Source organism: Podarcis gaigeae (genome assembly GCF_964106915.1).
Source record: "Podarcis gaigeae genome assembly, chromosome: 9".
Taxonomy (NCBI): domain Eukaryota; kingdom Metazoa; phylum Chordata; class Lepidosauria; order Squamata; family Lacertidae; genus Podarcis; species Podarcis gaigeae.
Genome location: NC_139685.1, coordinates 44,001,169 through 44,027,962, shown reverse-complemented (window position 1 = coordinate 44,027,962; position 26,794 = coordinate 44,001,169). Strand labels below are relative to the sequence as shown.

The 26,794-nt window shown below is 41.2% G+C and overlaps 1 protein-coding gene and 1 long non-coding RNA gene across 4 annotated transcripts in view; one reads left to right on the top strand and one right to left on the bottom strand.

Annotated features, from left to right (window-relative positions):
• LOC310853094 overlaps window positions 1-10,620 on the bottom strand; it is a 29,863-nt gene extending 19,243 nt beyond the window's left edge. Inside the window, exons 1-2 of the long non-coding RNA XR_014568531.1 lie at window positions 8,939-10,620; window positions 7,200-8,701 (exon numbers count right to left, since the gene is read on the bottom strand). This is a non-coding gene — a long non-coding RNA (uncharacterized lncRNA). The remainder of the gene's footprint in view (window positions 1-7,199; window positions 8,702-8,938) is intronic.
• Window positions 392-24,303, top strand: USP38 (ubiquitin specific peptidase 38; the record flags this gene model as incomplete). 3 transcript variants are annotated; one of them, XM_083757258.1, is made up of 10 exons in its annotated part: window positions 7,602-8,515; window positions 10,616-10,745; window positions 13,957-14,086; window positions 14,209-14,310; window positions 15,644-15,802; window positions 16,771-16,964; window positions 17,673-17,766; window positions 18,478-18,584; window positions 19,739-21,086; window positions 23,325-24,303. In XM_083757258.1, the coding sequence occupies 10 exons, from the start codon at window positions 7,789-7,791 to the stop codon at window positions 23,484-23,486; spliced, it is 3,153 nt and encodes a 1,050-aa protein (XP_083613384.1). In that variant the 3' UTR covers window positions 23,487-24,303. The 3 variants fall into 3 exon arrangements, with proteins under 3 accessions (XP_083613386.1, XP_083613384.1, XP_083613385.1); XM_083757260.1 differs by lacking the exons at window positions 7,602-8,515; window positions 10,616-10,745 and adding an exon at window positions 392-585; XM_083757259.1 differs by lacking the exon at window positions 14,209-14,310 and having other exon boundaries at window positions 7,789-8,515.
• Window positions 24,304-26,794: the final 2,491 nt, after the last annotated feature.

The following is a 26,794-nucleotide window of genomic DNA, read 5'->3' as shown; positions in this document are numbered from 1 at the left end:
ATGACCCGGAAGCTGTACGCCAGCTCCCTCGGCCAATAAAGCGAGATGAGCACCGCAACCCCAGAGTCGGTCACGACTGGACCTAATGGTCAGAGGTCCCTTTACCTTTACCTTTATGTGAAAGTTGTTCTTTGGCAACTGACACTTTGCCCATTTGTGCTTAACAACACAGTAATTCTGAGTCCTGATGCTCATCACCAGAAGTATTCTAATGATGAGTTGTCATGAATAATCTTCATAACAAATGCATGCATATTTTTCCCATTATCCACAAACAAAATTATGCCCAGCAGGTTAAACAGATTGTGATTCTATGAGACTGGCCCTAATTAGTGGGGAGGAGCTTAGGCTTTAAAACCTGGGAACCATTAGAACCAAAATTTTGGGAGCTATCAAAGAAGAGTCCTTGGGATTAAAGATTCACACCATGCCTGCTGTTAATTCTGGACAGTCTTTCTTTCCATCATTGCCAAGGATATACAAATGCCCAGCTCATAAACCCAAGGTTGCATGCTGATTATTTTGAGATCATCCAGACAAGAAAATGGAAGATTGGGCCAAAAAGGGAATAGGCATATTTTTACGGTAGGTTTAGATATAATTTCTGTATGGCATACATGTTTGTGACACAGTATAAAGTACCCAAGAAGTTGCTAGACCTGTTCAGAAAACCAACAGATTAGATAATCCGGAGGCCCTACATAGCCTATGTTAAGTGGACCAAAGGTAAAATAGATGAAGCTTTGGGTGTAGCCTGGTTCACAGGCATTGGTAATTGCAGCCTATGGATCCAAGGTGTTATATTTAATGCTGTAAATATTACACAAGGGGTAAAACTATGGACAAAGGAGTATTAAGACAAGCTTAGAAAAGACTTGACCTTGGTAAATAGCAATCTTACAAAGGATGAGAAATACTTTGGAAACCTGTTATGATTTTTACACTACTTATAACTATAAAAATTACCACTCAGAAGAGGTGATGGAAAATAAAGCAGTAAATTAAGACAAAATGTACCAGCAGAGATTTCATTATCTAGTGATGATATATCTGTAGCATGAGCCCATGAGACTGACATGTTCATTTTTCATTAAATACTTTGATTTATTATATTTATATCCTACTTTTCTTCAAGAAGCTCAAGGTGACATACATGGTTCTCCCTCTTTCAATTTTATCCTACCAAGCCCAGGTTAGGCTGAGAGACAGTGACTGGCCAAAGGCCTCCCAATGAGCTTCATGGCCAAGTGAGGATTTGGACCTGGTCTCCTGGTTTTGGGGAAGGCACTGTTTTCTCCTTGCTTTTCTTTCCCCAAATTTGAATCTGAACTTGCAAGGGGTACAGTTATGGATTAATATGGGAAAACCTAGGTTCTACCTTCTGTAGGACAAGAAGAAGCATCATAAGAAATGCAAATAGAATTCTATGGGGGCTAAATGCCAATATCTGCATGTGCATGTTCACTCATCCCTTTAGCCACAGGGGCATCCAAGTTAGAAACATCTCTCAATCAGTATTGGTAGAATGGCAGAAATACAGATTGTAGTCAGGAAGACCAAATAATGTTTCACTAGTGCAGAGAGCTATCTCATCCTTCAGTCCTAACAGCAAGTCAATAGTGGGTTCCTAATCCTATATCCTGTGGATAAGAGGAGAGTTAAATAAGATGTGCCTTGTGTTTGGAACTGCAATCCATATGCTTACAAAAAACTGGAGGCTTTAATGTTCACAACTGTACCATATTAAAAAGAAGTCTCATGAAGCAAATAATATTTATAAAAAACCACTAAACTGATACAGTACTACAGAAAGCAAGATTCCCCCACTCCAGAATTGATAAGTACTCATTATGTTGTGATGAATATAAGACGTAAACATAATCCTATACAAGTCTACTCAGAAGCATGGCCCACTGAGTTCAAAGAGTCAAGTGTGTATATATAGGCTTATAACCAAGAGGTGGTTTTTTTTCTTTGAAGGGCAATCTGAATAATTTAATTTTAGAAAAGTCTCCCTAGAACAGACCTAGGAGCACAGAATCTGGTTTGTATTAAAACCAAAGTGAAAGGATTCATTTAGAGGATGCTACTATGAGCTGTGGAACCTGAGCCTACATTCTACTACACAGATAGGATCTGGTGTCAAAACTCCTGTCAAAAGTGTCATAAAAGGATTTGCATTTGCAGGAATGTCCCTATCCTTCGGCAGATTGAGGCATCTGCTTCAGGTAGCAGATGCTGGGAAGCAGCAGTGATATTACAAGAGCTGTGTGTGCATCAGTCTGCCCTGTACCCCCTAAGCTAGCTTCCTGCTCTCAGGTACAGCTGAGGATACTGTCTTGTTGCACAAGGGTGGAGTTGAGACAAGGAAAATGAAAGGATGAGTTCTGGGCTGACTTTCCCCTTCCTTTGGACCACCAAAACTGTACAAAGTATCTAATCTTACTGAATGGCAAGCAGAATGCTGTAGTCTCTCTCTGCCTCACATCTCACACAGGAACTCTGCTGTAGTGTGAAACCTCTATCTGTGCCACACCAAGGATATGACTCATCCCAGCTGGGTGTCAGGAGAGATACTGTCATTTCTAAGGCTTTGGGCCTGGGGTAGAAAATATTTTTCAGCCTGAGGGCCGTATCCCCCCCATAGGCAACTTCTGTGGGGCCCACATATCAGTTGTGGCCAGAGGCAAAAAGTGGGTGGAACAGCAGATGCGACTCTTGCCTTGTACAATAGGCTATATTTGAGCTATGCAAAATCCTGAGGTTTCTACATGCACGTCACCATCCATGCATGTAAGATGCATGATCATCGTTCAACAGCACATTCCAGCCAGGCAAATGCACACAAGGAGAAAGTGGAGCAGGCCAGCAAGAGGTGTAGCAGGGGAAGAGAGTTCACAGGGGCATTTGGCTCCTGAACCTGAGGTTCCCCACCCCTGTTTTGGACTGCCAGTTTTTCTCTTGGGAGCTCTGAAATATTATCCCAACTAATAGGCAGGATACTTGTTTGTGTTTCTCTAAAATAGTTCTATCCTGCCTTCCAGCAGAAGCTTGCAAGGTGACTGTGAGGTTTTTACATTTACAGTGGTACCTCGGGTTAAGAACTTAATTCATTCCGGAGATCCGTTCTTAACCTGAAACTGTTCTTAACCTGAGGTACCACTTTAGCTAATGGGGTCTCCCGCTGCTGCCACAGCCACACAATTTCTGTTCTCATCCTGAAGCAAAGTTCTTAACCTGAGGTACTATTTCTGGGTTAGCGGAGTCTGTAACCTGAAGCGTCTGTAACTCAAGGTACCACTGTATGTTGCAGTTACAATCTGGAAATCATTTTCACTAGTCTCAGTTATTAACATAATAAAGTGGATGCGTGTAGCCTTCCTTCCCTTGGCAGAGATGATATTCTTATTATCACCCAAGCTGTACTACTGCCAACATTGTGTAGTCTAGAAAGTCACCTTCCTAGCTTGTGAAATGTACTGCCAGCTTGTGGAATGATAAGGAATTATATTATGGAGGAAGGTATGACAGATGCCCTCAGTGAAATTGGGTGCTGGGCAACATAACCAATACTTGGGATGCATTCATAGACAAAACACTTTCTATTATTATACAGTAGAGGTCTCTTATTAACTATTTGTGGTAGGATTTAAGATTAACCGCTACAAGGTAATATATTTATTTGAAGGCTGCCTATGGTTCACTCACACCCCACCCAAAGGTTCAGGGTATGAAGAGCCACTACTGGAACAAAACTGTATGTTTAGTTAATTGCACTCTAGGGGGGGTTTAACATATGATGGTTTCCATGTGAGGAACAAAATATATTTAAAGATGCAAACACTTTACTGAGAAACTTTTGATCAAACGAGGCCTTGCATTGATTTTTCCCACCTAGAATGGCTATTAGTGTTCAAAACAGCAGCAGCACCTACTCAGCCTCTTCTAGGATTTACGTTTCCTTCAGGGAATCAAAACCGAGTTACCCTGCCTGATTAATCCCACTCAGATATGGACTGACTGTGGGCAGACAAACAGTCTCTATCTGAGCCCACCCAGAAAGAAATTTCCTGTTTGGATATTAAACTGTCAGCATCTCACTGAAACTCCAGTCTCTCTCTCCTGATTGGCTGATGATCCAACCAGCTCTCACTGGTTGCTCAGTCACCTGGAAGCAGACTGTCCATCAAAGAAAATGTAACTGCTTTGTGGTAAGAGCTGGGGTCCCCTACATAGTGCTCGTGGGTACTATGGCACCCAGAGACATTTCTTTTAGCACCCACAAAGGCCTCCTGTCATGGCCCCAATTTTTAAAGGTCCCCCCATTGCCTTTTTTAATCTGCATTTTATTTGTTTTGGAGGTTGTAGGTGGTTTGCCTCTTTGCCTTTTCTTCTGTAAAATTGGTATTTTGTTGTACCATTGGTAGTTTCTTAGATTTCCAAATGTGCCCAATGGCCCAAAGAGCACATGCTTTCCATGTAAAAGTTCCAGGCTCAATCTCTGGCAGATTTCTGTAAGGCTAGAGAAGACTTGGGTCTGAAAGCCTCTCAAGCCACTGTGAAGTCAGTGTGGACTAAGGATGGGCAAATCTTTCTTCAATTTCAGTTTCTGGATTTCTTTCAGATGAACCAGTGATATAACTTAGTACAGGGGTCAGTAAAGTTTTTGCGGCTTTGGCTGGTTTAAGGTCCCGCAGACGCCACAGTGAGCTGGAGTGTGCGCGCACATGCACAAACGCTATTTCCGGCGCTCCTTCCAGCATGGAGGATTCATGTGCAGCTTCCCATTGGCTGCAGGAGCTTCCTGCAGCCAATGGGAAGCAGGCCAGCATCGCAGAAGGCAGTCCCTGCTCTGCGCTGTGCCAGTTTAGTGCCGCACATGGGAGCCGCCTGAGCAAGTGGCGGGGGTCCCCGAGTGGGTGGTGGGGATCCATGGGCCAGTTAAATGACCCCCATGGACCGCTTGTGGTCCATAGGCCTTAGGTTGCCGACCCCTGACTTAGTATAAGGCAGCTTCCTATATGTCTATGGTTTAAATTACATAGATTATTTTGGTGGTCTGAAAGAGTGGGAAGAATGGTGAAACACTACAGAAGGTGTGGTGAAGTTATTGTCACTTCCTTTCCATATGAAACCCTCGTAAGGAGACTGAAAAATGAGGATCTTCTATACTACTTCTCTATCGTGAATGATAAGTGCATTTGTCCAATTTAAATAGCTGCCCTCAAACACATGTTTGTGCACAGTAAATACAATGCTAATTCCATTATATTTCACAACTTTAGCAGAGAACAGATCCAAGTGAGCTCACTGCATAGGCAGAGACCGCACACAATTGATTTCCACAATTAGAGCTGTCAAGCCTTTGTTTTCAAATGGACATATATCAATTTTCATGTGAATCACGGGACTGAAGCCAGTGATTATCAGTGGTGAATAAGAATCATGTGTTTATGAAACCGAGCAAGCAAGTTTTACACAGTTTGGACAACTGATAGGATTGTGCTTTGTGAACAAATGTGAGGCAATGAAAAGAATAAATTCATTTTGATGTGTGGGGTACATGGCTGATTTAAAAAAGTACTCCATATGTAACACTTAGAACTAAGATGCTACATGGACTGCCTGTATTTTTAATGACAAGCATAATCAACACATTAGATAGGAGGGATTTATATGATGGTTGGAACTGAAGCCATGTGCAAATATTAGTCATGCTTTGCTGAGTTGTACTAGTAGTGATGAGCACTAGCCTTCAAAGTACTGTGTATATGATTAACCTCCAAATACCACCTACAAAGTAATTATTATCACATGGCATCCCTACACTAGTTACATGAGAAAAACATATGATACAATTGCTTGAGGCAATGGTGCAACTCTCAAATCATTTTTTTAAGTGACCGAGCAACTGATTTTCTTTGTTGCTGTTCAGAAAACAAGTATTGTGTTGTTCTTTGTCCAGGTCCTGACATTCCTTTTTAGCAGCTTATGCCACATTTGTTCACATCATGAGCTGCTCACTACCTAGCGACCTACCTGCAAAATTCTTTCATCTTTTTCCCCTCACAATTTTCACTTACGGTGTGAGAACTCTGGCTTACATCTAATACAGGGCCTACTGGATGAGGAGTGTGTTCTGTGTGATTTTGTTCCAAGCTGGCTCACACAGTTAAAAACTTTGAAGTGAAATGTAAGGGAAAGTGTAACTGTTACTATTTTCTGCCAAATGTACTAGATTTTAACCATATAGGCTAACATGGTACAAAATGCAGGACAGAATCAATCTCTCGCACATTTGAATCTTCTAGATCAGTCAGACAGCATGGAGAAGAGGGTGCTTTAAGAATGCAGCTTAGCTACAGGGTGAAATTCACCCAAATTCTAGCTCACATCTATAAAAGGGAAGTTTTGGAAAAGAAGCTTCCTACCCCAGAAACAAAGCAGGTCATGTAACAAAATTACTGCCTTACTACAATAAAATATATTCCTTGCCTGCTCTTTTCAATATTTGAGAAATGGCAGTGGCTGCTATATGACAAATTCCAAAATGAGAACAAGGCAATACTTTTGGTCTGGAGGGGGTCATACCTCAGCGATAAGGGTATGTCCTTTGTACATAGAACAATCCAAGTTCAGTCCCTGGCATCTCTAACTAAATAGATCTTTGTGGATTGAGGGAATGAAAGAGCCCAACCTAAGACCAAGGTCAGACCAGTCAGAGCGAACAATACTGTGATAATCATTAGTATTTGTAAGAGGTGTAAGAGGCATATGAATGCCTTAAATAATAAAATACCTTCTCTCTGTATCCTCTCACACTGTTTGAAAGGGTCTCTAACTGCTTTGAAACAGATTAGGGGCAGGTATAAGGAGACTTCAAGGGGAGGGCAACCCCCCCCCAAAAAAAACCCTTTCTCCTCATTCCACTAAGAAGCCTCCAATGGAGGAAGAAGCCTTTGAGACAAGCTGCCCCTGAGGAACCATCTCTTTCTTATTTGCTGGGCCGCTGTGGAGAACAGAATGCTTGACTTGACAGGCCTTTGGTCTGATCCAGGGCAGTTTTCTTCTTCTTAAGGTAGAAATCCCCATATCCCCCAAGGTAGAAAACCCAACTCTCTCCCTGGTGGGCTAATTTTCCACTTGAGAGGAGTGCTGCACATAGGAGAGCGTTTAAAACAAAACAAACCAGACGAGACCTTTGCTGTCTGAAGTACCATACAGCCCACCAGAGAGCTGTTTCTGAGTCCTGAGCCCCTGCTTTACTTTTCCACGACGCGCTGCTTTAGAGAAGAGGCGCGAGGGCGCTTGACAGACCACCAACCATTTCAAGTGACCAGCAGAGCCCCGCCCCTTCAACTCCTCCTCCTCCTCCTCCTCAGGTTTCGCCCCTCCCTCTTTTATCGCGCGGCTCCGCCTCTCCATCTACACGAGCTCTGTGATTGGTCCGCAGCGCAAGGGCCGCAGCACGCCCTCCGCGGCGGAATGGGCGCATGCGCGTTGCTAGGGCTTACGGAGAAAAAACGAGCGCTCCGCCGGTTGTTTATGTGCGTTCCGAGTAATTCCACTTCCTGCCTGGCGTGACTGTGCGCCGCTCCGTCGCTTCCGGGTCAGATGCTTCTTCCCGGCGTCCGGGGCCTCTGAGGTACCGGTGTTTCGAAACCTGCCGAGAAAGGCGGGCTGGGGCCGATGTTGAGGCGCCGCTGCCGGCCGGGGGGGTGACGAGGGGGGCGGCGGAAGAGAAGGGCCGGCGGGGCCTGGTCGCCCGATGGTGGGCCGGCGCTCGCCATGGACAAGATCCTGGAGGGCCTGGTGAGCTCCTCGCACCCGCTGCCGCTGAAGCGCGTGATCGTGCGGCGCGTGGTGGAGTCGGCCGAGACGCCTCAGAGCGCGCCCGAGTGCCGGGCCATGTTCTCGCTCAGCACCCGCCTCATCCTCCAGGGCCCCGACCAGTTCCAGCGCCAGGTGGGGCGGCAGGTGCTCGAGGCCTACGCCCGCCACCACCGCGACGACTTCGAGGCCTTCTTCACGCGCGGGCTGGTGCTGGCCTTGCTCCAGGGGGGAGACCCGGCGCTGCCGCCGCCGCCGCCTCTCCCCGTCGTGGCTCCCGGCCTGGGGCCTAGCCTGGACCCGGCCGTGCTGGACTACATCCAGGTGGGGCTGCGCCTGCTCATCAGCTGCCCGGCGGTGCTGGAGCTCTTCGCGCTGCTTCAAGGGGAAGCGCTGCGCCTGGTGAGCGAGAGGCCGCCGGCGCCGCTGTGCGCTCGCCTCTGCCAGCTCCTCAGCGACTTCCCGCAGTGCCTGCCCCGCGGCAGGAAGCCCGCGCTCGCCTTCTGCCAGCAGCTGGTGCGCAGCATCGCCCACTTCCAGACGCAGGGCACCCGCGAGGCCGAGCTGCGCCTCTACGTCTCCCAGGTCACCCAAGTCAGCGGCCTCCTGCGCAGCATCTGGAAGGCAGAGCCCGACACGCTGCTGCCCTCCTTACAGGAGCTCTTTGCCATCATCTCCTCCACTGGTGAGTTGCTTTTTCGCTTGGTAAGGCACGGGCTTCAGTGCCCCTCTGGGGTTTGCAGGGGTATCACCTTAGGAAGAGCAAGAAGTAGGTTTGTGCTCTCACCCATACAGTTATCGCCAAATGTTCTCCTTGTACAGTGGTACCTCGGGTTAAGAACTTAATTCGTTCTGGTGGTCCGTTCTTAACCTGAAACAAAAAAAATTCCTTCCAGTAGCACCTTAAAGACCAACTAAGTCAGTTCTTGGTATGGGCTTTCGTGTGCATGCACACTTCTTCAGATACACAGTGTATCTGAAGAAGTGTGCATGCACACGAAAGCTCATACCAAGAACTGACTTAGTTGGTCTTTAAGGTGCTACTGGAAGGAATTTTTTTTTGTTTTGACTATGGCAGACCAACACGGCTACCTATCTGTAACTTAACCTGAAACTTTAGCTAATGGGACCTGCTGCGTCGCCGCCACGTGATTTCTGTTCTTCTCCTGAAGCAAAGTTCTTAACCTGAGGTACTGTTTCTGGGTTAGCGGAGTCTGTAACCTGAAGCATCTCTAACCCGAGGTACCACTGTACAACATGAGCAGCATTCTCCCTAATGTCATCCTAGGCCGCTCTGGCAACATGTGTAAACAAGAATAAAGCTCTGTGGTTGCATTAGTTAAAGGAGTGGTGATGCAAGAGCAAGTCATGGCTTTATCTTCAGTTCTCCTGTGGTTCTTGTTTGCACATTTTTCTGGAAAAGGTCATTGCTCCTGGGTTTCAAAGGTAACATTTGTATTGGGCCAAAGTGTAAGGCAACAAGAAGTGTAGATAAAGTAATAAGTAAAGCACTTAAAATTTATGTAACCTTTTTCAAAGTAGGTGAGTTTTAAAAAGCAATGGGTCCATGACATACTAGCTATTAGATCAGGGAGCCACATCTTCCTTGTAGTCCTTCCCTCTTGGGCCAAAAATCATTGTGCATTTGGTGCTTAATATTTAGCCAAGTTTGGACAGAACTCAGAGAGCAGCTTGAGTCTCTTCCTTGACAACTCTTGCAGAGAGAAAGTCTTTGTCTTTAGTTAGCTGTTTCGTTACTTTTAGATAACTTTGAAACTCGGCTGAAGTCATAGAGTGGCTTGTGCTAACCTTACAGCATGCTGAAGTATAAAAAAAGAAGTTATAACTTTAACTGAAACAGATATTGGGGATAACACTATTAACTTAAACATTTCAGTATTAGTTTAATCTGGCTAATGGTGTGAATTTCCTGGAATTTTTCCTAGAGAAATTAGAGTAATTTGCATCACAAATATTTCAGTTTGTACTGGAAAAAAATTCTGATGCTCTAGAGAGAGAACTAATTTACCACCTTTCTTACATTCTTATAAAACATTACTTCATACAGTGCATAGTTAAACTATGAAGTGTTGCTCCCACAAGTAGTGATGACCTCCAACTTTGAGAGCTTTCAAAGAGGTTAGACAGATTCAGAGGGGATAAGGATATTAATGGCTGCTAGCCACAATGGTTTATGTTTTACCTCCCTTGTTGGAGGTGATATGCCTCTGAATGCCACTTCCTGGGAATCTTAAAAGGGGAGAGCGCTGTTGTGCTCAGGTCCTGCTTTCATGCTTCCTGTAGGCACCTGGTTGGCTATTGTGAGAGCAGAATACTGGACTAGATGGACCACTGGCCTAATCCAGCAGAGGCTTTTCATATGTTTCCTCAGTTCCAGAATATTAACTATTTGGCTATTAACTTTCCCACACGTGTTTGTGCTCTGTTCATGAGCAACACATTTCTGGAATTCAAAAAGTTGCTAGATATGTGGTACATACAGATGGACTACTCCCAAAGAGATGAAAGTGGGGGAATACCCAAGTTTCCTTCTCGTTTGATCACTTAAATTCCTAGAAAATACTAAGACAGACCAAAGGAAGAAATTCTTCTGCTGGGCTTAATTTACAAAAACATATTTGAATGGATTAATATGTTGCTTAGAACTTGAATAATCTGTTGTAATAGAACTTTAATATATTCTTGAAATGTGTTTCAAAATTCAGTAGGAAAAAGAGTACAAGCAAAGCATAAAACTTCTTTCTTGCGTATTTGTCTATTGTAGATTTTGAACCCTCAGTTGCCTTGGCAAGTCTTGTGCAGCATATCCCATTACAGATGATTACAGTGCTCATCGGAAGCCTTACCACAGATCCAAATGTAAAAGATGCAAGTATGACTCAAGCTTTGTGCAGGTATAGTCTTTGTGTTAGAAAAGAGGATGACAACATTACCCAAATTGAAAACCTCATAGCTGTTGGATCATGTGAGTTTTAATGGATAGATTCAATCTGCATAAATTGGTAAATGAACAATATACTTTCTGAAGAGGAAAAAACATTTGTTTTTAGACTATGTTTTAGACACTGTTGTGGCAAGCACAGTCTTAGAAGAGGCATTCCTTCTTTTGTGAGAGAAGAGGGGAAAAAGTCTCTACTAAGTTCTGGCATGCCATCCATGTTTTTTGTAAATATTTGTACTAAAAATAAACATCCATTTGTGTTGTGTGTTTTTATTGTCTGATTCATCAGGGATGCAAACCCTGATGTCAGATATTGCAGCCATAAAAACAGTAATGCCATTAACATATTTGCAACCGAATGAAATCTTTAAAAATTGGAAATTGTGACTCAGGAAAATCTGTAGTGGTACAGTTTAATCATTGACAAAGAACTTATTATGGTATCCTAATACAGCAATCTGCCTTTTAAAGTAAAAACAGTTTCCACCAAAGAATCTGACCTGTGAAGTTACCTTGTCATAATAAGTTATATATTGTTTCTTTTCAGCAGCATAATCTTGTTCTTCTTGGTTAGTAAGTATTTAGTAAGCTTTTGTGAAGCAAGTAGTAATTACTGGCCTTTGGATAAAAGTTGATGGGTAAAATTTGCTGCTATTTAAAAACAGGTGATTTTGAACATGGGGTACACTCCAGCAACATGAAAGCTGCCATCTATGTGCATTTGTTTGGGAGCAAGTCCCATTGACTTCAATGGTATTTCCTTCCAATGAAGCATGCATATGATCGTGCACATTCACTGAGATAAAACAATTCTATACATTTTTGTACAACCTAGCTGGACATTTAGAGGACAAAAGTAGCACTATGTGAATCTATATTGAGTTGCAAAATGCATTGTTTGGGGCTTGTGGTGATGCTGAGTATAATCTCAGTATCTTTTATACAAAGGTGCTTTCATTCAGGGTTTTCTGGCAAGTCTATCCTTTCTGTTTTAGTCCCCTGCACCACATTCAGTCCCATTTTGGAATGTCCCCTGATCTTTAGGATTTTCTTTTCAGGGGACTCCAATATATAACAGGCAGGAAAGTCTTATTGTTTGAGGAGGTTTATCTCTGGATCCAAGTCAGTCTTCTTACAAAGAAGAGCTAACTGCTACTGAAATCTTAAACATCAGATTATCTGTATTTTTCAAATATTGACAATGCTTGTGACATCCAGCATTTAGAAATCTGTAAATGTAATAAATCAAATTCTGGATACCAGTCTAGCAGCTGAAAAGGGGCAATAAATAGAAATGAAGAAGATGGTGCTTAATCACATTGCTAAGAACAAACAAATGGCTGAATTCATTAAGCCTATTAGTAGCCGTTCTGGGGCCTTTGGAGATTATGGTGCTGGCTGCAAGTTTTTGCTACATGCATATGGTTATTAACAACAGTTTCTGACAAACAAACATCTGTCAATCAACACATATATGGTAGGCTGCTAAGTAAACCTAGGGATCTAACTGGTTTTTTTTTTCCTTTTTTCTGAAAATGATTTATTTGGTTTTGATTTTTTAAATTCTTATACCTTTGTGGGCCATAGATTTTAAAACTTACATAGCCTTGCAAATAAGTGCTCAACATTTTCTAGCTAACACACACACAGTATTTTACTAGCCCACATACAAATCTTATTTGCCTATCACATTAAATTTTAGTGCTGGCAACTCTTTTAGACCATAAGAGACAAGTCCCATGGCTACAGGATAAATACATCATCAGTTGGTGAATTTTTTCTGAGGCAGCCAGCTTCACCTGCCTTTTCTTTCTAGCTGAGCAACTGCAGTCATTTATATTTGTCAGCTAGATGAAGAGGAGTAAAAAGAGAAGTTGGCTGCTCTTTTACCTCTTGAACTAATATGAGGATATGTGTAGTATAATGTCAACGATCACAAAAGACTGCATCTAGGTGAGCTGGAAGAAACGTTAATTGCTTGACAGAGCCTGTCATCCTTTATGCATTCATGGTCTTTTACAGGGTTTGCAGCTAAACATGGGTGAGCTCTCCCTGGCTTGATTTGGTTGGGAGCAGCAGTTATAAGCAAATGTACAAGATGCTTGGAAAAAGTTATTTTCCCCATCTCTCCCCCAAAAAACTGTTCCCATCCTGGTTAGTTCCAACATCCTTTATCTGGCTCCTGCTCCTGTGGTGGGAGAAATATTTTTCCTTCCTCATCTTCCTCCACCTTGGCACTAGAGAAAGAAATTGGGGTGTCTATTTCTCCCTTCTTCCAGGCACCTAGAATTCTGAGAAATGTCATTTTCGCAAAAACATAGACATCATAAGGTTGGAAAGAAGAAACTTATTTCTGGGTTGGGGGTTGTATACTCAGTTTGTTTTGAAAGTGAGTACCGTGAGTCACTAAGGTTCATATTTTGAGCCAAGTCATTGGTTACTAACGACAGCAACATCTCTGCTTTCTATTGCTAAATGCAGGCAATCACAAACTTGAAGGAATGCTGGGTCACCTTGTTTGTTGGCTGTTGGTTGTACCAGTGAGGGATATGCGCTTGCTGCTTCTGCACAGGGTTTTTTTTCCTTTCTGAAAGAAAAGTAAATGTTACATTAAATGCTTTGGTTTCCTAGCATATCTTAGCATTGTGCAAGGACCAGTCGGAAAAAAGAAACTATTACGTCAAGATCTTGCTTCTTTTAATTCAGATCTCTACCATAAATGTTTTATTTGAAAACTTTGGACATGAGGATAGTGTTTAATAAAGACTACTGGTTGGCTTTGACATTTATTGGTAAATGTTTACAGAATGGCAGAAAATGGGGAGGGCATAAAAGCATTGATCTGCATTCATGACACTTGTACAACAGTATTCCACACAGCGCTCCAAACGAAAAAGCTCCCATTAGCTTGATGAAATAAATTCTTATTTTCTAAGTGGTGTAGTACTGCAGTTTGAGTACTGAGATTAATGAACTTCCCCCTGCCACAAAACCTTGGAGAAAGTTGTTTGCAAAGGCTAGAGAATTATGCAGTGCCACGACTCTCGGTGTGACTTAATGTGATCGTCATAATATGAAAACCAACACAAACTGTGGGGCAATGAAATAGTTAGAACTTCTTCTTTTTTGGCTGAAATACTAACAAGCACCCCATCTTTTTTCAGAATGATTGAATGGCTGTCCTGGCCATTGGCTCAGCATGTGGAGACCTGGGTCATAGCACTCTTGAAAGGGCTGGCTGCAGTCCAGAAGTTTACTATACTTATTGATGTTACTTTGCTTAAGATTGAAATGGTAGGTATGGTTGCTTTTGTAGAACAGTTTTTCTGCTTATTCCAGACTGGTGTAAATATTGTGTAACACAGAATGAAAACTGAAGAATATCTCAATTCTGATGTGTTTGGTTTTTTTTGAAGGTTTTTAATCGACTTTGGTTTCCTCTTGTGAGACCTGGTGCTTTGGCTGTCCTTTCTCACATGTTGCTTAGTTTTCAGCATTCTCCAGAGGCTTTTCACTTGGTAAGTTTTCATTTGTCTGAGCTTTAAACCTACTGCTTACAAACAACTTCCATAGCTTTCTTTGTAAAACCTAGACTGCAGTCTTGTGTTCGTACTGGAGGGTGGGTTGTGGCTTGTTGCAAACCAGCCATAATAGCCAACTTCACATCTGTACTGCAGATAATAAGGTCTATTCTTCTAGTCACATCATGTATTGCAACTTCAGTTTTATCCTGCTCTGTGCTGAAGATATATTGTACAAAACAAGTTTTAAAACAAATAGAACTAGATACTAAGAATTGTGAGAACTCCTTGTACACTTACCTGTACACAAGTACTTGGCAAGGGGAGTTAGATAGAGCCACTGCCACACAAGATGCCTCAACGTTCCTGCCAGTTCATGATGTTCAGTTATGTTTTAAACACCTCCTACAGTCTGTATTGAGGGCCAAATTCACAGTTGGCCTCTGAGCTCTTCATGCCAGCGGCTACTCCACAGTCTTGAATGTGCAGGCTACACACAGGCACACAACCATCTCAGCTAATTTTTCTACATCATCTGAGGGAGGGAGATTATGCACCCATCAGATTAGAGATAGGGGACATCAGGGTCCTCAACTCCACCCACCCTAGCACTGTGTCTACTCATCTTTTTTCCTGCTGCCACCAACAAAATCTGTGGGGTCTCAAGAGGGGCCAGAATTGCTGGGGGGGGGCAGATCAGGCCTTCAAACTGGGGGGTTAAACGCCTCTCACTTAAATAGTAATATGAAGGCACATAATTCAATAAAGATGTTTCTAAAATTCTGTTGGGAGTCAAAGATGTAGCTAGCCTGCTTGAAAAGTTGTTGAAGACAGGCTTTTCTAGAATTTTCTAATTCGTACTGTTTTGATTGTGAATTCCTTTTAAGATTTTGAATTTATGGGCAAGGTGGAGGTGAGCCACTCTTGATGGAGCTACAAGCTAATACCAAGATAAATCCATAGAATACAGAACAGGTTGTACGTTATCAGGGTGACAGTAAACAATACAGGCCATTAAATGTTTCACTCATAATATTTAGAACAGCCTTCCCCAAATTTGTTCTTCAGCTGTTTGGGGTTTTGTTGTCCAAAACTGTTGAAAGGCAGCAGGTTGGGGAAGGCTGATTTAGAAGAACGATGCATTACTAATGCACTGTTGCTATCTATCCTGATTTATGTATCTTAATGGAATTGTGGGATTTCTATTACAACTTTTGCTCCTTACTATTAAAATGGTTATCAATCATTAATTGCATTCAAGTAGATAGGAATAGCATAGTTTTTCAGATGAACTTGGGCAAATGCTTTGGTCTTTTTCTCTTAACATTAGATTGTTCCTCATGTGGACAAGCTGGTAAAATCTTTCAAAATCAATGGCCTTGCCTCCAGTGCAACATTCTTGGGACAGCTGAGTGAGCTAATACACTGTATGATGTATCATTACTCTGGATTCCCAGAACTCTATGAACCTATTTTAGAAGCTATTAAGGTAATGCAAATAAATTAAATGCTACCTACAGGTTGAAAGCGAGGGGTGGTCTTGATGCTCTGCAGTGAATCTGGGCCATTTTCTGATTGAGGGAAGAAATTGGATTATATTGTAGAACTAGAAAAATCACTGGCTAGGAAGATGTGAAAAAATAAAATAAGATCTCTGGTTGCTTAATCCAGAAAAGCACTAAAAAGCAAATATGGTAATATGCACCTTTACTTTATGGGAGCATTTTCATAAGAGTTACTGAAGATTATTGGTGATTATCGAAGGGAAAAGTCACCATGTATTAACTCAGTGATAGTGGAAGTGGTTTGAAATGACCAAGATATTTCCTGATCAGAAATGTTGTTTCTATTGCCTTTGTGTTGTGCATTGTGGAAGAATGTATACACTGACTTTTATTTGATTTATTGTTTTTCTATGCCACTTTTCATTCAGATCAAATCAATATATATAGTGCCACCATTGTCATAAGATGTGGAACAATACCTTCCATAAAGGCAGAAAACACACACAGCAGTATATTTGGCTTTGACTGTTGTATCTTTTGGTTGGGGTATCATTTTTAAAAAATGCATCTTATGGTGAACAGAGGCTGTCAAGTGTTTTTGCTACACTTTACAGCTTGAGAGGCACTCTTTGTGGCAAAGAAATAGCAGAAACAGATCAAAGATTACCTACAAGTCTCTGATTTGACACTATCTTTAGAGTTGATAAGACACAGCCTCTAGTAATTTTTCTTGGCTGTGCATTCACAGTGAATCTTTGATGGCTGGCCAAACAACTGTACTGTCAGTTCTCACAAAGACAACTGTGATATTTTTTCAGCATTACCATGAGTAAAGAGCCTGAGTTGTGAGGACAATGTGGGTGACTGTTACTACTTTGTAGGTATTGTTGTGAAAACAAGTGCTTAAAGTTGTTGCTGTTCATGCTCAGTGTTGAATTTTCCCTTCTTGTAGGACCTTCCCAAACCCAGTGAAGAGAAAATTAAAATGATACTAAATCAGAGTGCCTGGACATCTCAATCCAGTTCCTTGCAATCTTGTCTGTCTAGATTTTCTGGAAAATCTGAAACGGGAAAGACTGGTCTGATTAACTTAGGAAATACATGTTATATGAACAGTGTGATTCAGGCATTATTCATGGCTACAGAGTAAGTTTAAACTTCCTCTTGTGAGGAATCCCAGGCATTTGTTTGTACTAAAGAATTTTAAAAAAATAATAATTAACGGAGCACATCATTATGGTTTTGATATTGCCAGTGAAGAACTAGGTAACATGGCAAAATTGGTCCACTGGCCCAAATTAGTTTTCCTTAACCAAACATTGGGCTCAAATATATTGGAGTTCACATTATATCCTGCATGTCATCATGTATTCACGTTAATATTGGTAAAAATTATTCCATTTACATAAGTCATCATGGCAATAAAATTTTGTTTACTTTGTTCCCTGATAGATGTTTATGCACTCAAAAGAAAATCACCAATTGGGAGTTTTTTGAAAAATGCCCAAATTTTTTTTAGTCTTATCACCTTCTATAATTTTTTTTTTAAATCCAGTTTGAATTAAAACAAGGTATGTGTTGTATGAATAATGGTTTATAATCTGACTAAGTCATACTTGGAGTTGGCCACTTTAAATCAGTGGAATAAAAGGATTTCACTGATTTCATTGTAACAACTCTAGTAGGACTAGTGTTGGATATTGCCCAGTGTGCTGGGTCATTCAGACCATTCTGCATTACAAAAGCAAACACTGGCCAAAGCTAATGTCAGATAAATCTCTTCTGCGCCATCAAAACACTGTGTATATGACGAAACATGAAACCATTGTCATCTCATCTCTTTCTCTTTTGCAGCTTCAGGAGGCACGTATTATCTTTAAATCTAAATGGGTGCAATACATTAATGAGAAAGTTGCAACATCTATTTGCATTTTTGGCTCATACTCAGGTGTGTGTAACTCTTTTAATTTTCTGAATGTTGTAGCCATAATATCCAAAACTTGCATCTGTCTCAATGTTCTACCAGAATGTACCTAGACAAAAATACATTCATATTTCATATAGAATATTTGAATATTCTCAGCTTTTCTAAGCCAAAAGAAAAGAATAGCCTTATTTTCCATGAGTGAAATTTTATAAGTTCTAAAAACCTGTGCAGAATAGTTAAAATCTAGCCAACATAGTTGAGATTTTCAGAGTAGCAATTTTTGATTGTCACCAGTTTCAGATGTTTGTTCCCAGCTTCTCAGACCTTGCTTTGTGAAGTCAGAAATGAGCATCCAAGTATGGCTGCTGTGTACATCTAAAAAAATCGCTGTACATATTGCACCGAAAAGATTAGGAAAGGGGGATGAAGTAGTTCATATTCTTGCTACACCCATATAACTTTTCTAGCTTTAAGCCGTTTGTCTACTTGCATATTTTGTAGAAAAAAGATTTGTTTAGGTTCTAGATTATTTTTATGTAAGAGATAGATTTGAAGGTACAACTATGTGCACTAGACCTATGGATTTTTTTTATACCTGAGATTTATTCTGTCATACTTGCATGCACTTGCAATCTATTTATTTGAGCGTCCCAATGCAGAAATTAAGGAATGCTTCATAGAGTGGTGTCATTACTTTGCATTTCACTTGATTTTGCTTGCTTCCTGATACAGAGAGAAGCCTATGCTCCTCGAATTTTCTTTGAGGCTTCCAGGCCACCCTGGTTCACCCCTAGGTCCCAGCAGGACTGCTCTGAGTATCTCCGGTTCCTGCTAGATAGGTATGGTGCTCTGAAATCCACATTGTTGACCAGAGAAAAATAACCAGAGATACCATCACAGATTTCTAAGTTCTTTTGTGCTAGAGTTTTACCTAGAATTGCAAGGTATAACAGTATTCCCAATCTTCAAGGATTCAGAACTGAGGGAGGAATTCAGTGTCACAGTATTATGAGCTTTCCTTCAGTGCAAGCATCTCTGCTTGCCAAATGGCATGCTCTCCCGTCCAGTGTTAGAAACACAGATATATAAGCTAGGCGCCAAATGGTTCCTTAAACCAGGGTTACAGTCTCCAAAATGGAATGACTAGTTGCCATTTTGGGGCCAAATGGTTCAAACATATATTTCAATATGTCATTTGAGTTCTTGAAATTTGTTCCGATTGTGCAGATAAAATATAACAGATAGATTTATACAGGATGTGTTGCTAGTGTGGGAAAACAATCAGGATCCAAGGATCCCCAGGCATGCACATCCAGATGGTGGAGACGACAGGCACCATCCTGGCACCTGGGCATCTTCACTTGGTAGCAAGGGGTCAATAGCCAGATGCAAAATGCGCCTGGAGAATTTCAAACACTGCTCCTGTCTCCCTCCCCCCACATGGATCTGGAGGGTCTCCTGATTAGGAGGAGGAGTAACCCTGTTGCATAAGGGTGATTTGCTTAGTTTAATTGAATGTGGCCCTGAATATCTGTGGTAGAGAACTGCTGCTGGGGGGGGGGGTCTAGGTTTTGTTTGGTCTCTTTAATTAGCATGCATTTGCAAAGCCAAAATAGCTGACTACCCTTCTTAACTCCAACATGCATGCATGCCATTGGTGTTTACATCTGTAGTCTAACCTTTTTTTTTCTCCAGTAAGACATTCAACTTGGCTTACAATCAATAGTTATGTCTGTTCTAGAAAACTCTTGAATCCCTGCAAGGGATTTTTTTTTTAACGCAGAAAACTTTTTTATGTAATATACTAAATAACTCTCCAGTTTCCTTCCTTAATCAAGTTCCATTAGGGGTAAAAAGTAAATCACGAGGCTGGTACCAACAGTTATTTGTGTGTGACACACACACACACACACAAACTAAAACAGTGATGCTTTAATCAATGAAGAGAAATTGGTAGGGAAATAAATAATCTCATTTGATTTCTCCTCTTTAGGCTGCATGAAGAAGAGAGGACCCTGAAAGCCCTTTCTTTGGGAAAGCTTTCGGAAGATATGAATGAAGAGTCTGTCGTCCAGGAAGTGTCCAGCAAAACGCAGCTGATTACCAAACAACCTTGCAGAGAGGAAAGAACATTAATAGAGAAAATGTTTCGGGGGAAACTGCAAACAAGCATATGTTGTTTGAACTGCAAAAGTACTTCTTACAAAGAAGAAGCCTTCACAGATCTTTCACTTGCTTTCTGTCCTCCTGTATTCTTAGAAAACGTTGACCCACCAAGTACAGAAAATTCACCTGAAGGAAAAGATGACTGCATGGAACAAGTCAGTACTAGGGCATTCAGTCCTGTGGCAGAAACAGCAGCTGATGGTTTAGCAATTGGCGATTGCTGTGAAATGGTCACAAATGATGGGACCTCAAAAGACCCTCCCACTGATTCAAACTCTGAAAACACTAAAGATCCTTTTCCATGCAAGGCTGAGAACAGGGATAGTTTGCGGAAACACGTCAGTGAAGCTACTCCCTCAGTTACTGACTTGCTGAATTATTTTCTGGCACCCGAGGTTCTTAAAGGGGATAACAAATATTATTGTGAAAAATGTGCCTCTCTACAGAATGCGGAAAAAACTATGCAAATTGTGGAGGAGCCAGAATACCTCATTCTTACTCTCCTAAGGTTTTCCTACGACCCCAAATGTCACATTAGGCGCAAAATCTTAGACAATGTGTCTTTGCCGCTTGTTCTGGAGTTACCTGTCAAAAGAACTGCGTCACCCTTAAGTCCTGTATCGGGCGTGTGGTCTATGGGTGTTGAATTTTCTGACACTGGTGAGAATCTAGCTAAAAAACTCAAGCCTTCTGGTGCTGCAGAAGTGTGTTGCCCTCAACTAGTCCCTTATGTTATAAGTTCTGTAGTTGTGCATTCTGGCATATCATCTGAAAGTGGGCATTATTATTCTTATGCCCGAAACGTTGCCAGTTCAGGGCCTTCATTAGGATCTTGTGATCAAACCCAAAGTCTGGCTTTAGCTTATCCACAAAGCAACTTGATGGCTGGAGAGGCTCCCGTTGCAGCTGCTGAAAAGGAACTGGATGAAAATGAGGTGTCAAAGGAGTGGTTTTTATTTAATGATAGCCGAGTGACATTTACCTCATTTCAGTCAGTCCAGAAAATTACGAGCAGATTCCCCAAGGACACTGCTTATGTGCTGGTTTACAAAAAACAGAACAGTACAAGTACACCTAGCGCTAAGTCAACCAATGGGCTCTGGGTCAATGGAGATCCCCCTCTGCAGAAAGATCTTATGGATGCCATTACAAAAGACAATAAGCTATATTTGCAGGTAAGGTTGCAGACATTGTTAATGCGATCAGCTGTCTTAAGACTGTAATCCTATACCCACTTAACATTGTAATAAGCACCATTGAACTCAGTGGGACATACTGCTTCTTAGTGGACATGTATATGATTGTACTGTAAAAGCTTAATGCAATAAGTCCAAGGCTGTCGCTTGCAGACAAATGCAAGAGACTTTGCATGGTTTCAAGCTGCTGGATCCCTTCCATCTACATGGGGCAGCACTTCTGGAGGTAAGAGCACAGTGCTGACATCTCTTCACACAATGGTTTGGCAACTCACTTCAGATTGTTTTTTGGCTTGTCAAGTTTGTAAGCTGGCTTCAGTAGTTGAGACATCTCACCCAACATTATTATGGTTCCTTAGCCATGTTTGAGTGTGATGTCTGAACTGAGCCTTTACCTAGTAGATCTTTCAGTTGTGTAGCCTATTGTTATATTTTCCACAAGAATGCTATGTGACATTGAGTGTGAATATTTTGCAGACGTAGCTCTGATGATACGTTGTACAGAACAACGTAGTTGCAGTACCAGATGTTTTCTGTGAAGAATTGGGGGGGGGGAATGGCTTTCACTGAAAATTCATGGATGAATCTTTGTTCATTAAGTAAGGAGGTGTTTAAAAGCTTCCAAACATTATTTTTGTAGAATGCAACTTGATTTTTATTTAGTTGAGAAAAGCTGGAATATCTGCCAATTCAATTTGCTGTATGACTATCTTAACAATGCAAAGTAACCTCAGTTGTGATGCAAAAATAAATGTGGTTTAATATTTTCTAAACAAGCACAAAGGAAAGGAACAAACAAATGTGTTTCATGGAAAGAGTCTGCACCACTTCATCCTTTACAAGTTACAGCTATAATTTTTGTTAAACTTTCTGAAGTCTGTATCGTAGGGATGGGGAATCTGTGGCCTTAGGTGCTGGTGTACTGCAGCTTCCCTTACCCTGACTATTGACCATGGTGGCTGGGGTGGATAGGAGTTAAGAGTCCAGCAACATCTGAAGAGCCATATTCTCCCCACCCTTGATGTATCAGCATTAAATAGTTTATGATATGTAGATGCAGCTTAGTTAACTCATTTAATTTCATAACTGTAGAATTACTCAGTTGATTTGCATAAACATGTTGTTTATTTTGCACAGGTAACATTTTATAGTGGAGCTTAATAGGGAGATTTTTGAACTCTCGAGGGTATTTGAAGGGAATTTATTCCTTTTAAAATGTATTCCTTAAACGATTGGCTATTTTGTGACACACACCGCAACTTTCTAAAACCTTTTGGGATAAATGCTAGGTCTAATATTAGCATGCCTTCAACTTTTTCTTGGCTAAACATGGTTGCAAGAGCAAGTTTACACTGATAAGGAGTTGGCTTCAGCCTTATCAGATTTTATGATGAAACCTATGGTGTAAATGCAGGTTTGGGTTCAGCTGCTCGTTTTTCCCTCAAGCAACATCAAAACTCAACATTGCTCAAGTACGCTTACTAAAGACAGAATTCCTGTAACACTTGTACTTGATGAACTTAATAACCCCTAGTAGCTTAATGAACACCATTGGTGTACACCATGAAACAGTCATTGCAATATCTTCACCTGGGAATTGTATTGAGGCTTTAATCACCAGGCCAGTATGTGCAAGAGAACTGAAAGTATACAACCTGTATCTTTTGAAGTCATTCTACAGCTTTCGTGATCTTGCTAGGATTGTAAGAATGATAGGTTTGGGTTCATTTTAAAAGTTTGTAGCACTTAAATTTGTCAGGCAGTGTTTGAATATGTGATTGAAATAGCTTTGGGTGTCCTCAGGCTGTTTCACAAGAAGCAGCTTTTGTATATACCGAGTAGCAGCCCTCCAGGTGTGTGTGTGTGTGTGTCTTTAAAAGTAATTTTGGGGAAGCAAAAGTAACAATTGATTTAGCTTTCATTCCTTTAATGATGCCTGCCACTTAAAGCATTTAAGTTACGGACAATCTTAAATTATTTACATGGTAAACTACCACATGATCTTTGGATGAAGGGCAGTATATAAATTTAATTAATTGATGATGATTATAATCTCTGCTTCTGTTACTTGCTTCTGCTTTTGAGTTTCTGCTTGAGCATTCTGCAGCACTGCTGAACAAAACTGGTGTAGCTGTGCCTAATGTAAATTTCCGTGCGCCCCCCCTTACTCTGAAATTAACTTAAATGTTCATAACTAGGTTTATTTGTCTGTTTCAGGAGCAGGAGCTTAGCGCTCGAACACAGGCCCTTCAAGCAGCTGCAGCTTCGTGCTCCTTTCGGCCAAATGGATTTGATGACAATGACCCCCCAGGAAGCTGTGGGCCAACTGGCGGAGGTGGTGGAGGCGGGTTTAGCACTCTTGGCAGATTAGTGTTCTAGGAAGAAAGCATCAAATGCATTGGTTTCCAAACAGCTCCTGATACTGCTTAGGACTGTTCTTACTGAACTGTATTAAATAATGTACTAAGCTTTTTTTTCAAGATGTGATCTTTGTTCTAAAGAGAACTCTCTTTTTTTATTTGAAATAAATAAGTGCATCATGGAGAAATCTACCTCTTAAATTCACTTGTTTTTATGGAAAGATATTCTTCCAAAAGAGGAGTTAGAAGATTTTTATGACACTAGATGAACTAGTAAAAAGCACTTGCAATATGTAATCCCAAATCCCTTGATGAAAGAATAATTATTCTTTGAAAAAGCGATGGTTACTCAACCCCAGCAGTGTTTGCGGTGGGGTTAATTTGTCCATAAATCTATAAATCCTCAAAGGCTCTGGAGTTGGTAACCTGAAAATAAATGAAAATCCAATGTGCTAACAATGTAATCCAGGATAAGAAATACTCAAACTCAATATATTTGCATTACAGGTACATATATTAAAAAGTCACTTTAATGTGCTTGTTAAATCATTTTTCCAAATGTGCATGGTCTTGTAGGGGGTGGGAATTAAGTAAAAAAAATGCAAAGTTTGTAGTATTTTTAATTGCTTTGAGGATTTTAAAATTATTTCAGGGAGTACATCTGTGTTTTGAAGGAAAAGACTTTGTACGTGCCTTGTACTTTAACAAAGTACAAAACCTTTTGAGGCTGCAGAAGAGTGTAGAACATGAGATGTTAATTTCTTGTTTAATATGAACTTAATACGTTTTTGGAAAGTGTTAGCTTCACCAGAAGTAAAGTCTGATGGTTCTAAAAATACATTTGTTGCTCGTGATTTTCAGTTCAAAATGGACTTCCATTTTATTCTGTATATATTGACATCACTGCTTTTGTGGGATACAAAAAAAGATGGTAATGAAACTTTATCCATATTGCTGAGATGAAACATTTTTGGCAACTGACATTTTCATGCTTTTGAACTTTACATATTTGGGGTGTGGCAGGAAACCTCTTTGTTGGGGAAGATTGAGGGCACAAGAAAGATTGAGGGCACAAGATGTTGGGAAAGATTGAGGGCACAAGAAGAAGGGGACGACAGAGGACGAGATGGTTGGACAGTGTTGTCGAAGTTACAAACATGAGTGACCAAACTGCGGAAGGCAGTGGAAGACAGGAGTGCCTGGTGTGCTCTGGTCCATGGGGTCACGAAGAGTCGGACACGACTAAACAACAACAGGAAACCTCTTATTCATCCCTCTTTTCGAAAAGCCAACATAATGGATATAAAACAAAGTTTTAAATGTTTGGCTAAGACCACCACCTCCCCCTAGATTTTCCTTATGCCTTCACTCTGTGCTCCATCAGAACTATCCAATGAGCTTTGCATGGAGTACTCTTTACAAATCTTATTTATATAATCGTACAGGATTAGTTCAAAGGAAATGTTTAGAGCACCTTGGTAAGAGAAATTTTAAAAGTAAATACAGTAGTCTGATTCTAAACATGCTTATTTGTAAAAATACAAAACAAGCATGTTGAATTGTTTACTGACATGTCTTGTGCTTTTCCTTGCTTTAATAATTAAAGGCTTCGATCCTAAGTTAAGTAAACTTACGGAAGTTCATAGAGGAAACACTTCCTGTTCTGCAGTCATCTGTGACCCATAAACCTTTCTGGAGGGTTTGGGGGTGAAGGACTTCAGAACAATGTGATGGGGCTGCTGGGAAGGGCAGGGATACTCCAAATCTGGGCTTGATCTAAACTAAATGAAGTTTACAGAATAATTCTCTTCCCCACCCCACCCCCCCCATCTTCAGCATTTCCCTGTGCCCCCAACCCACATTCAGAAGAGGCCCCTCAATCCTCCAGAGAGATGCTTGGGAAGGAAGCACAGTGGCTGCAGGAGGGAAGAAGGAACAGGAAATATTTCATCTATGAGGTTAAATTAAGACCCTAGGATCTAAGCCAAAATATTGTTCTGCTTAAAAGAGGATTGGTGCATTAGTAGTACATGTGTTGCTGCAGCCAAGAAAGATAAGCAAGAGAGGAGAGCTTTTGGTTAGGCTGGACTGGTGAGAACTCTTGTGTCTTGTGGTTTGCCATCTGAAAAGATGCAGCCTATAGGCTTAGGAGCCCTGACCCTTTCTTTGCAAGTCTGCATTCTCCAGTTGTATTCACCATAGAGAATAAGCAGTGGGAAATAAATGAATAAGGAGCTGCTGGATTAGAACAAAGATCTATCTACTTTTAGCATCCCCTTTCCCACAATGGCTAACGGGGTGCCCTTGGAAAGCTCTCAATCTCGCTGTTGTTCAAGTTAGATAATAGACTTTTAGAACCTGAATAAAAGGCTAAAAATGCAGGTGAATTTTTTTAGGTGCCAAGTAAGTGAGGATTAACTTCTGCCATATGGAGCTGGTCATGGAATGCATGCCGATTTATGTTCTGTTTCTACCTTTTGGCAGATTCTGTGGTCAGCTGACGGTATTGGCATCATGAAAGAGGTTTCAGTGTTCTTCCCTTGGAGTCTTTTCCTCTGCTGGCGCTTGTATTATATGCATTTTCCATGGCCAGAAATCTATATCCTGAAAATACAAAAACACCACTGGCAAAAAGAATAGCATCCTTAAAAGTTTCTTGCAGCTCTTAAGCTGACATCACGTTAAAAAAGAGGTCACAAAACTAACTGCAGGTACCAGAAAATAACATTTTAAACTTGCAGTAGTCTTGAACAGGAGTCAGTAAACTTTTTCAGCAGGCGGCCAGTCCACTGTCCCTCAGACCTTGTGGGGGGCCAGACTATATGGGGGGGGTGTGAATGAACAAATTCCTATGCCCCACAAATAACCCAGAGATGCATTTTAAATAAAAGCGCACATTCTACTAGTGTAAAAACACCAGGCAGGCCCCACAAATAAGCCAGAGATGTATTTAAAATACAAGGACACATTCTACTCATGTAAAAACATGCTGATTCCCGGACCGACCGTGGGCTGGATTTAGAAGGCGATTGGTCCACATCCGGTCCGCGAGCCTTAGTTTGCCTACCCGTGGTCTTTAATTTAAATGGTGTTGAGCCAGCATCAATATTATGTTGCAGGAGCTGTTGTATGGAAACAGGCACTACTTTTTAAAAGGAAAGCACTTTTAAGCTTGTCATTTGCCACAGTCCAATTCTACAACGTCCTTAGATGGATGTAGCAACTGTGTTCTGAGATGCAAGCATTAACCCTGAGATTACTATTGACCCCAGTGCATAATATGGGGCCACTTGCAAGTTTTTGTCCTAAAGATGCCCTCTGCTTGGT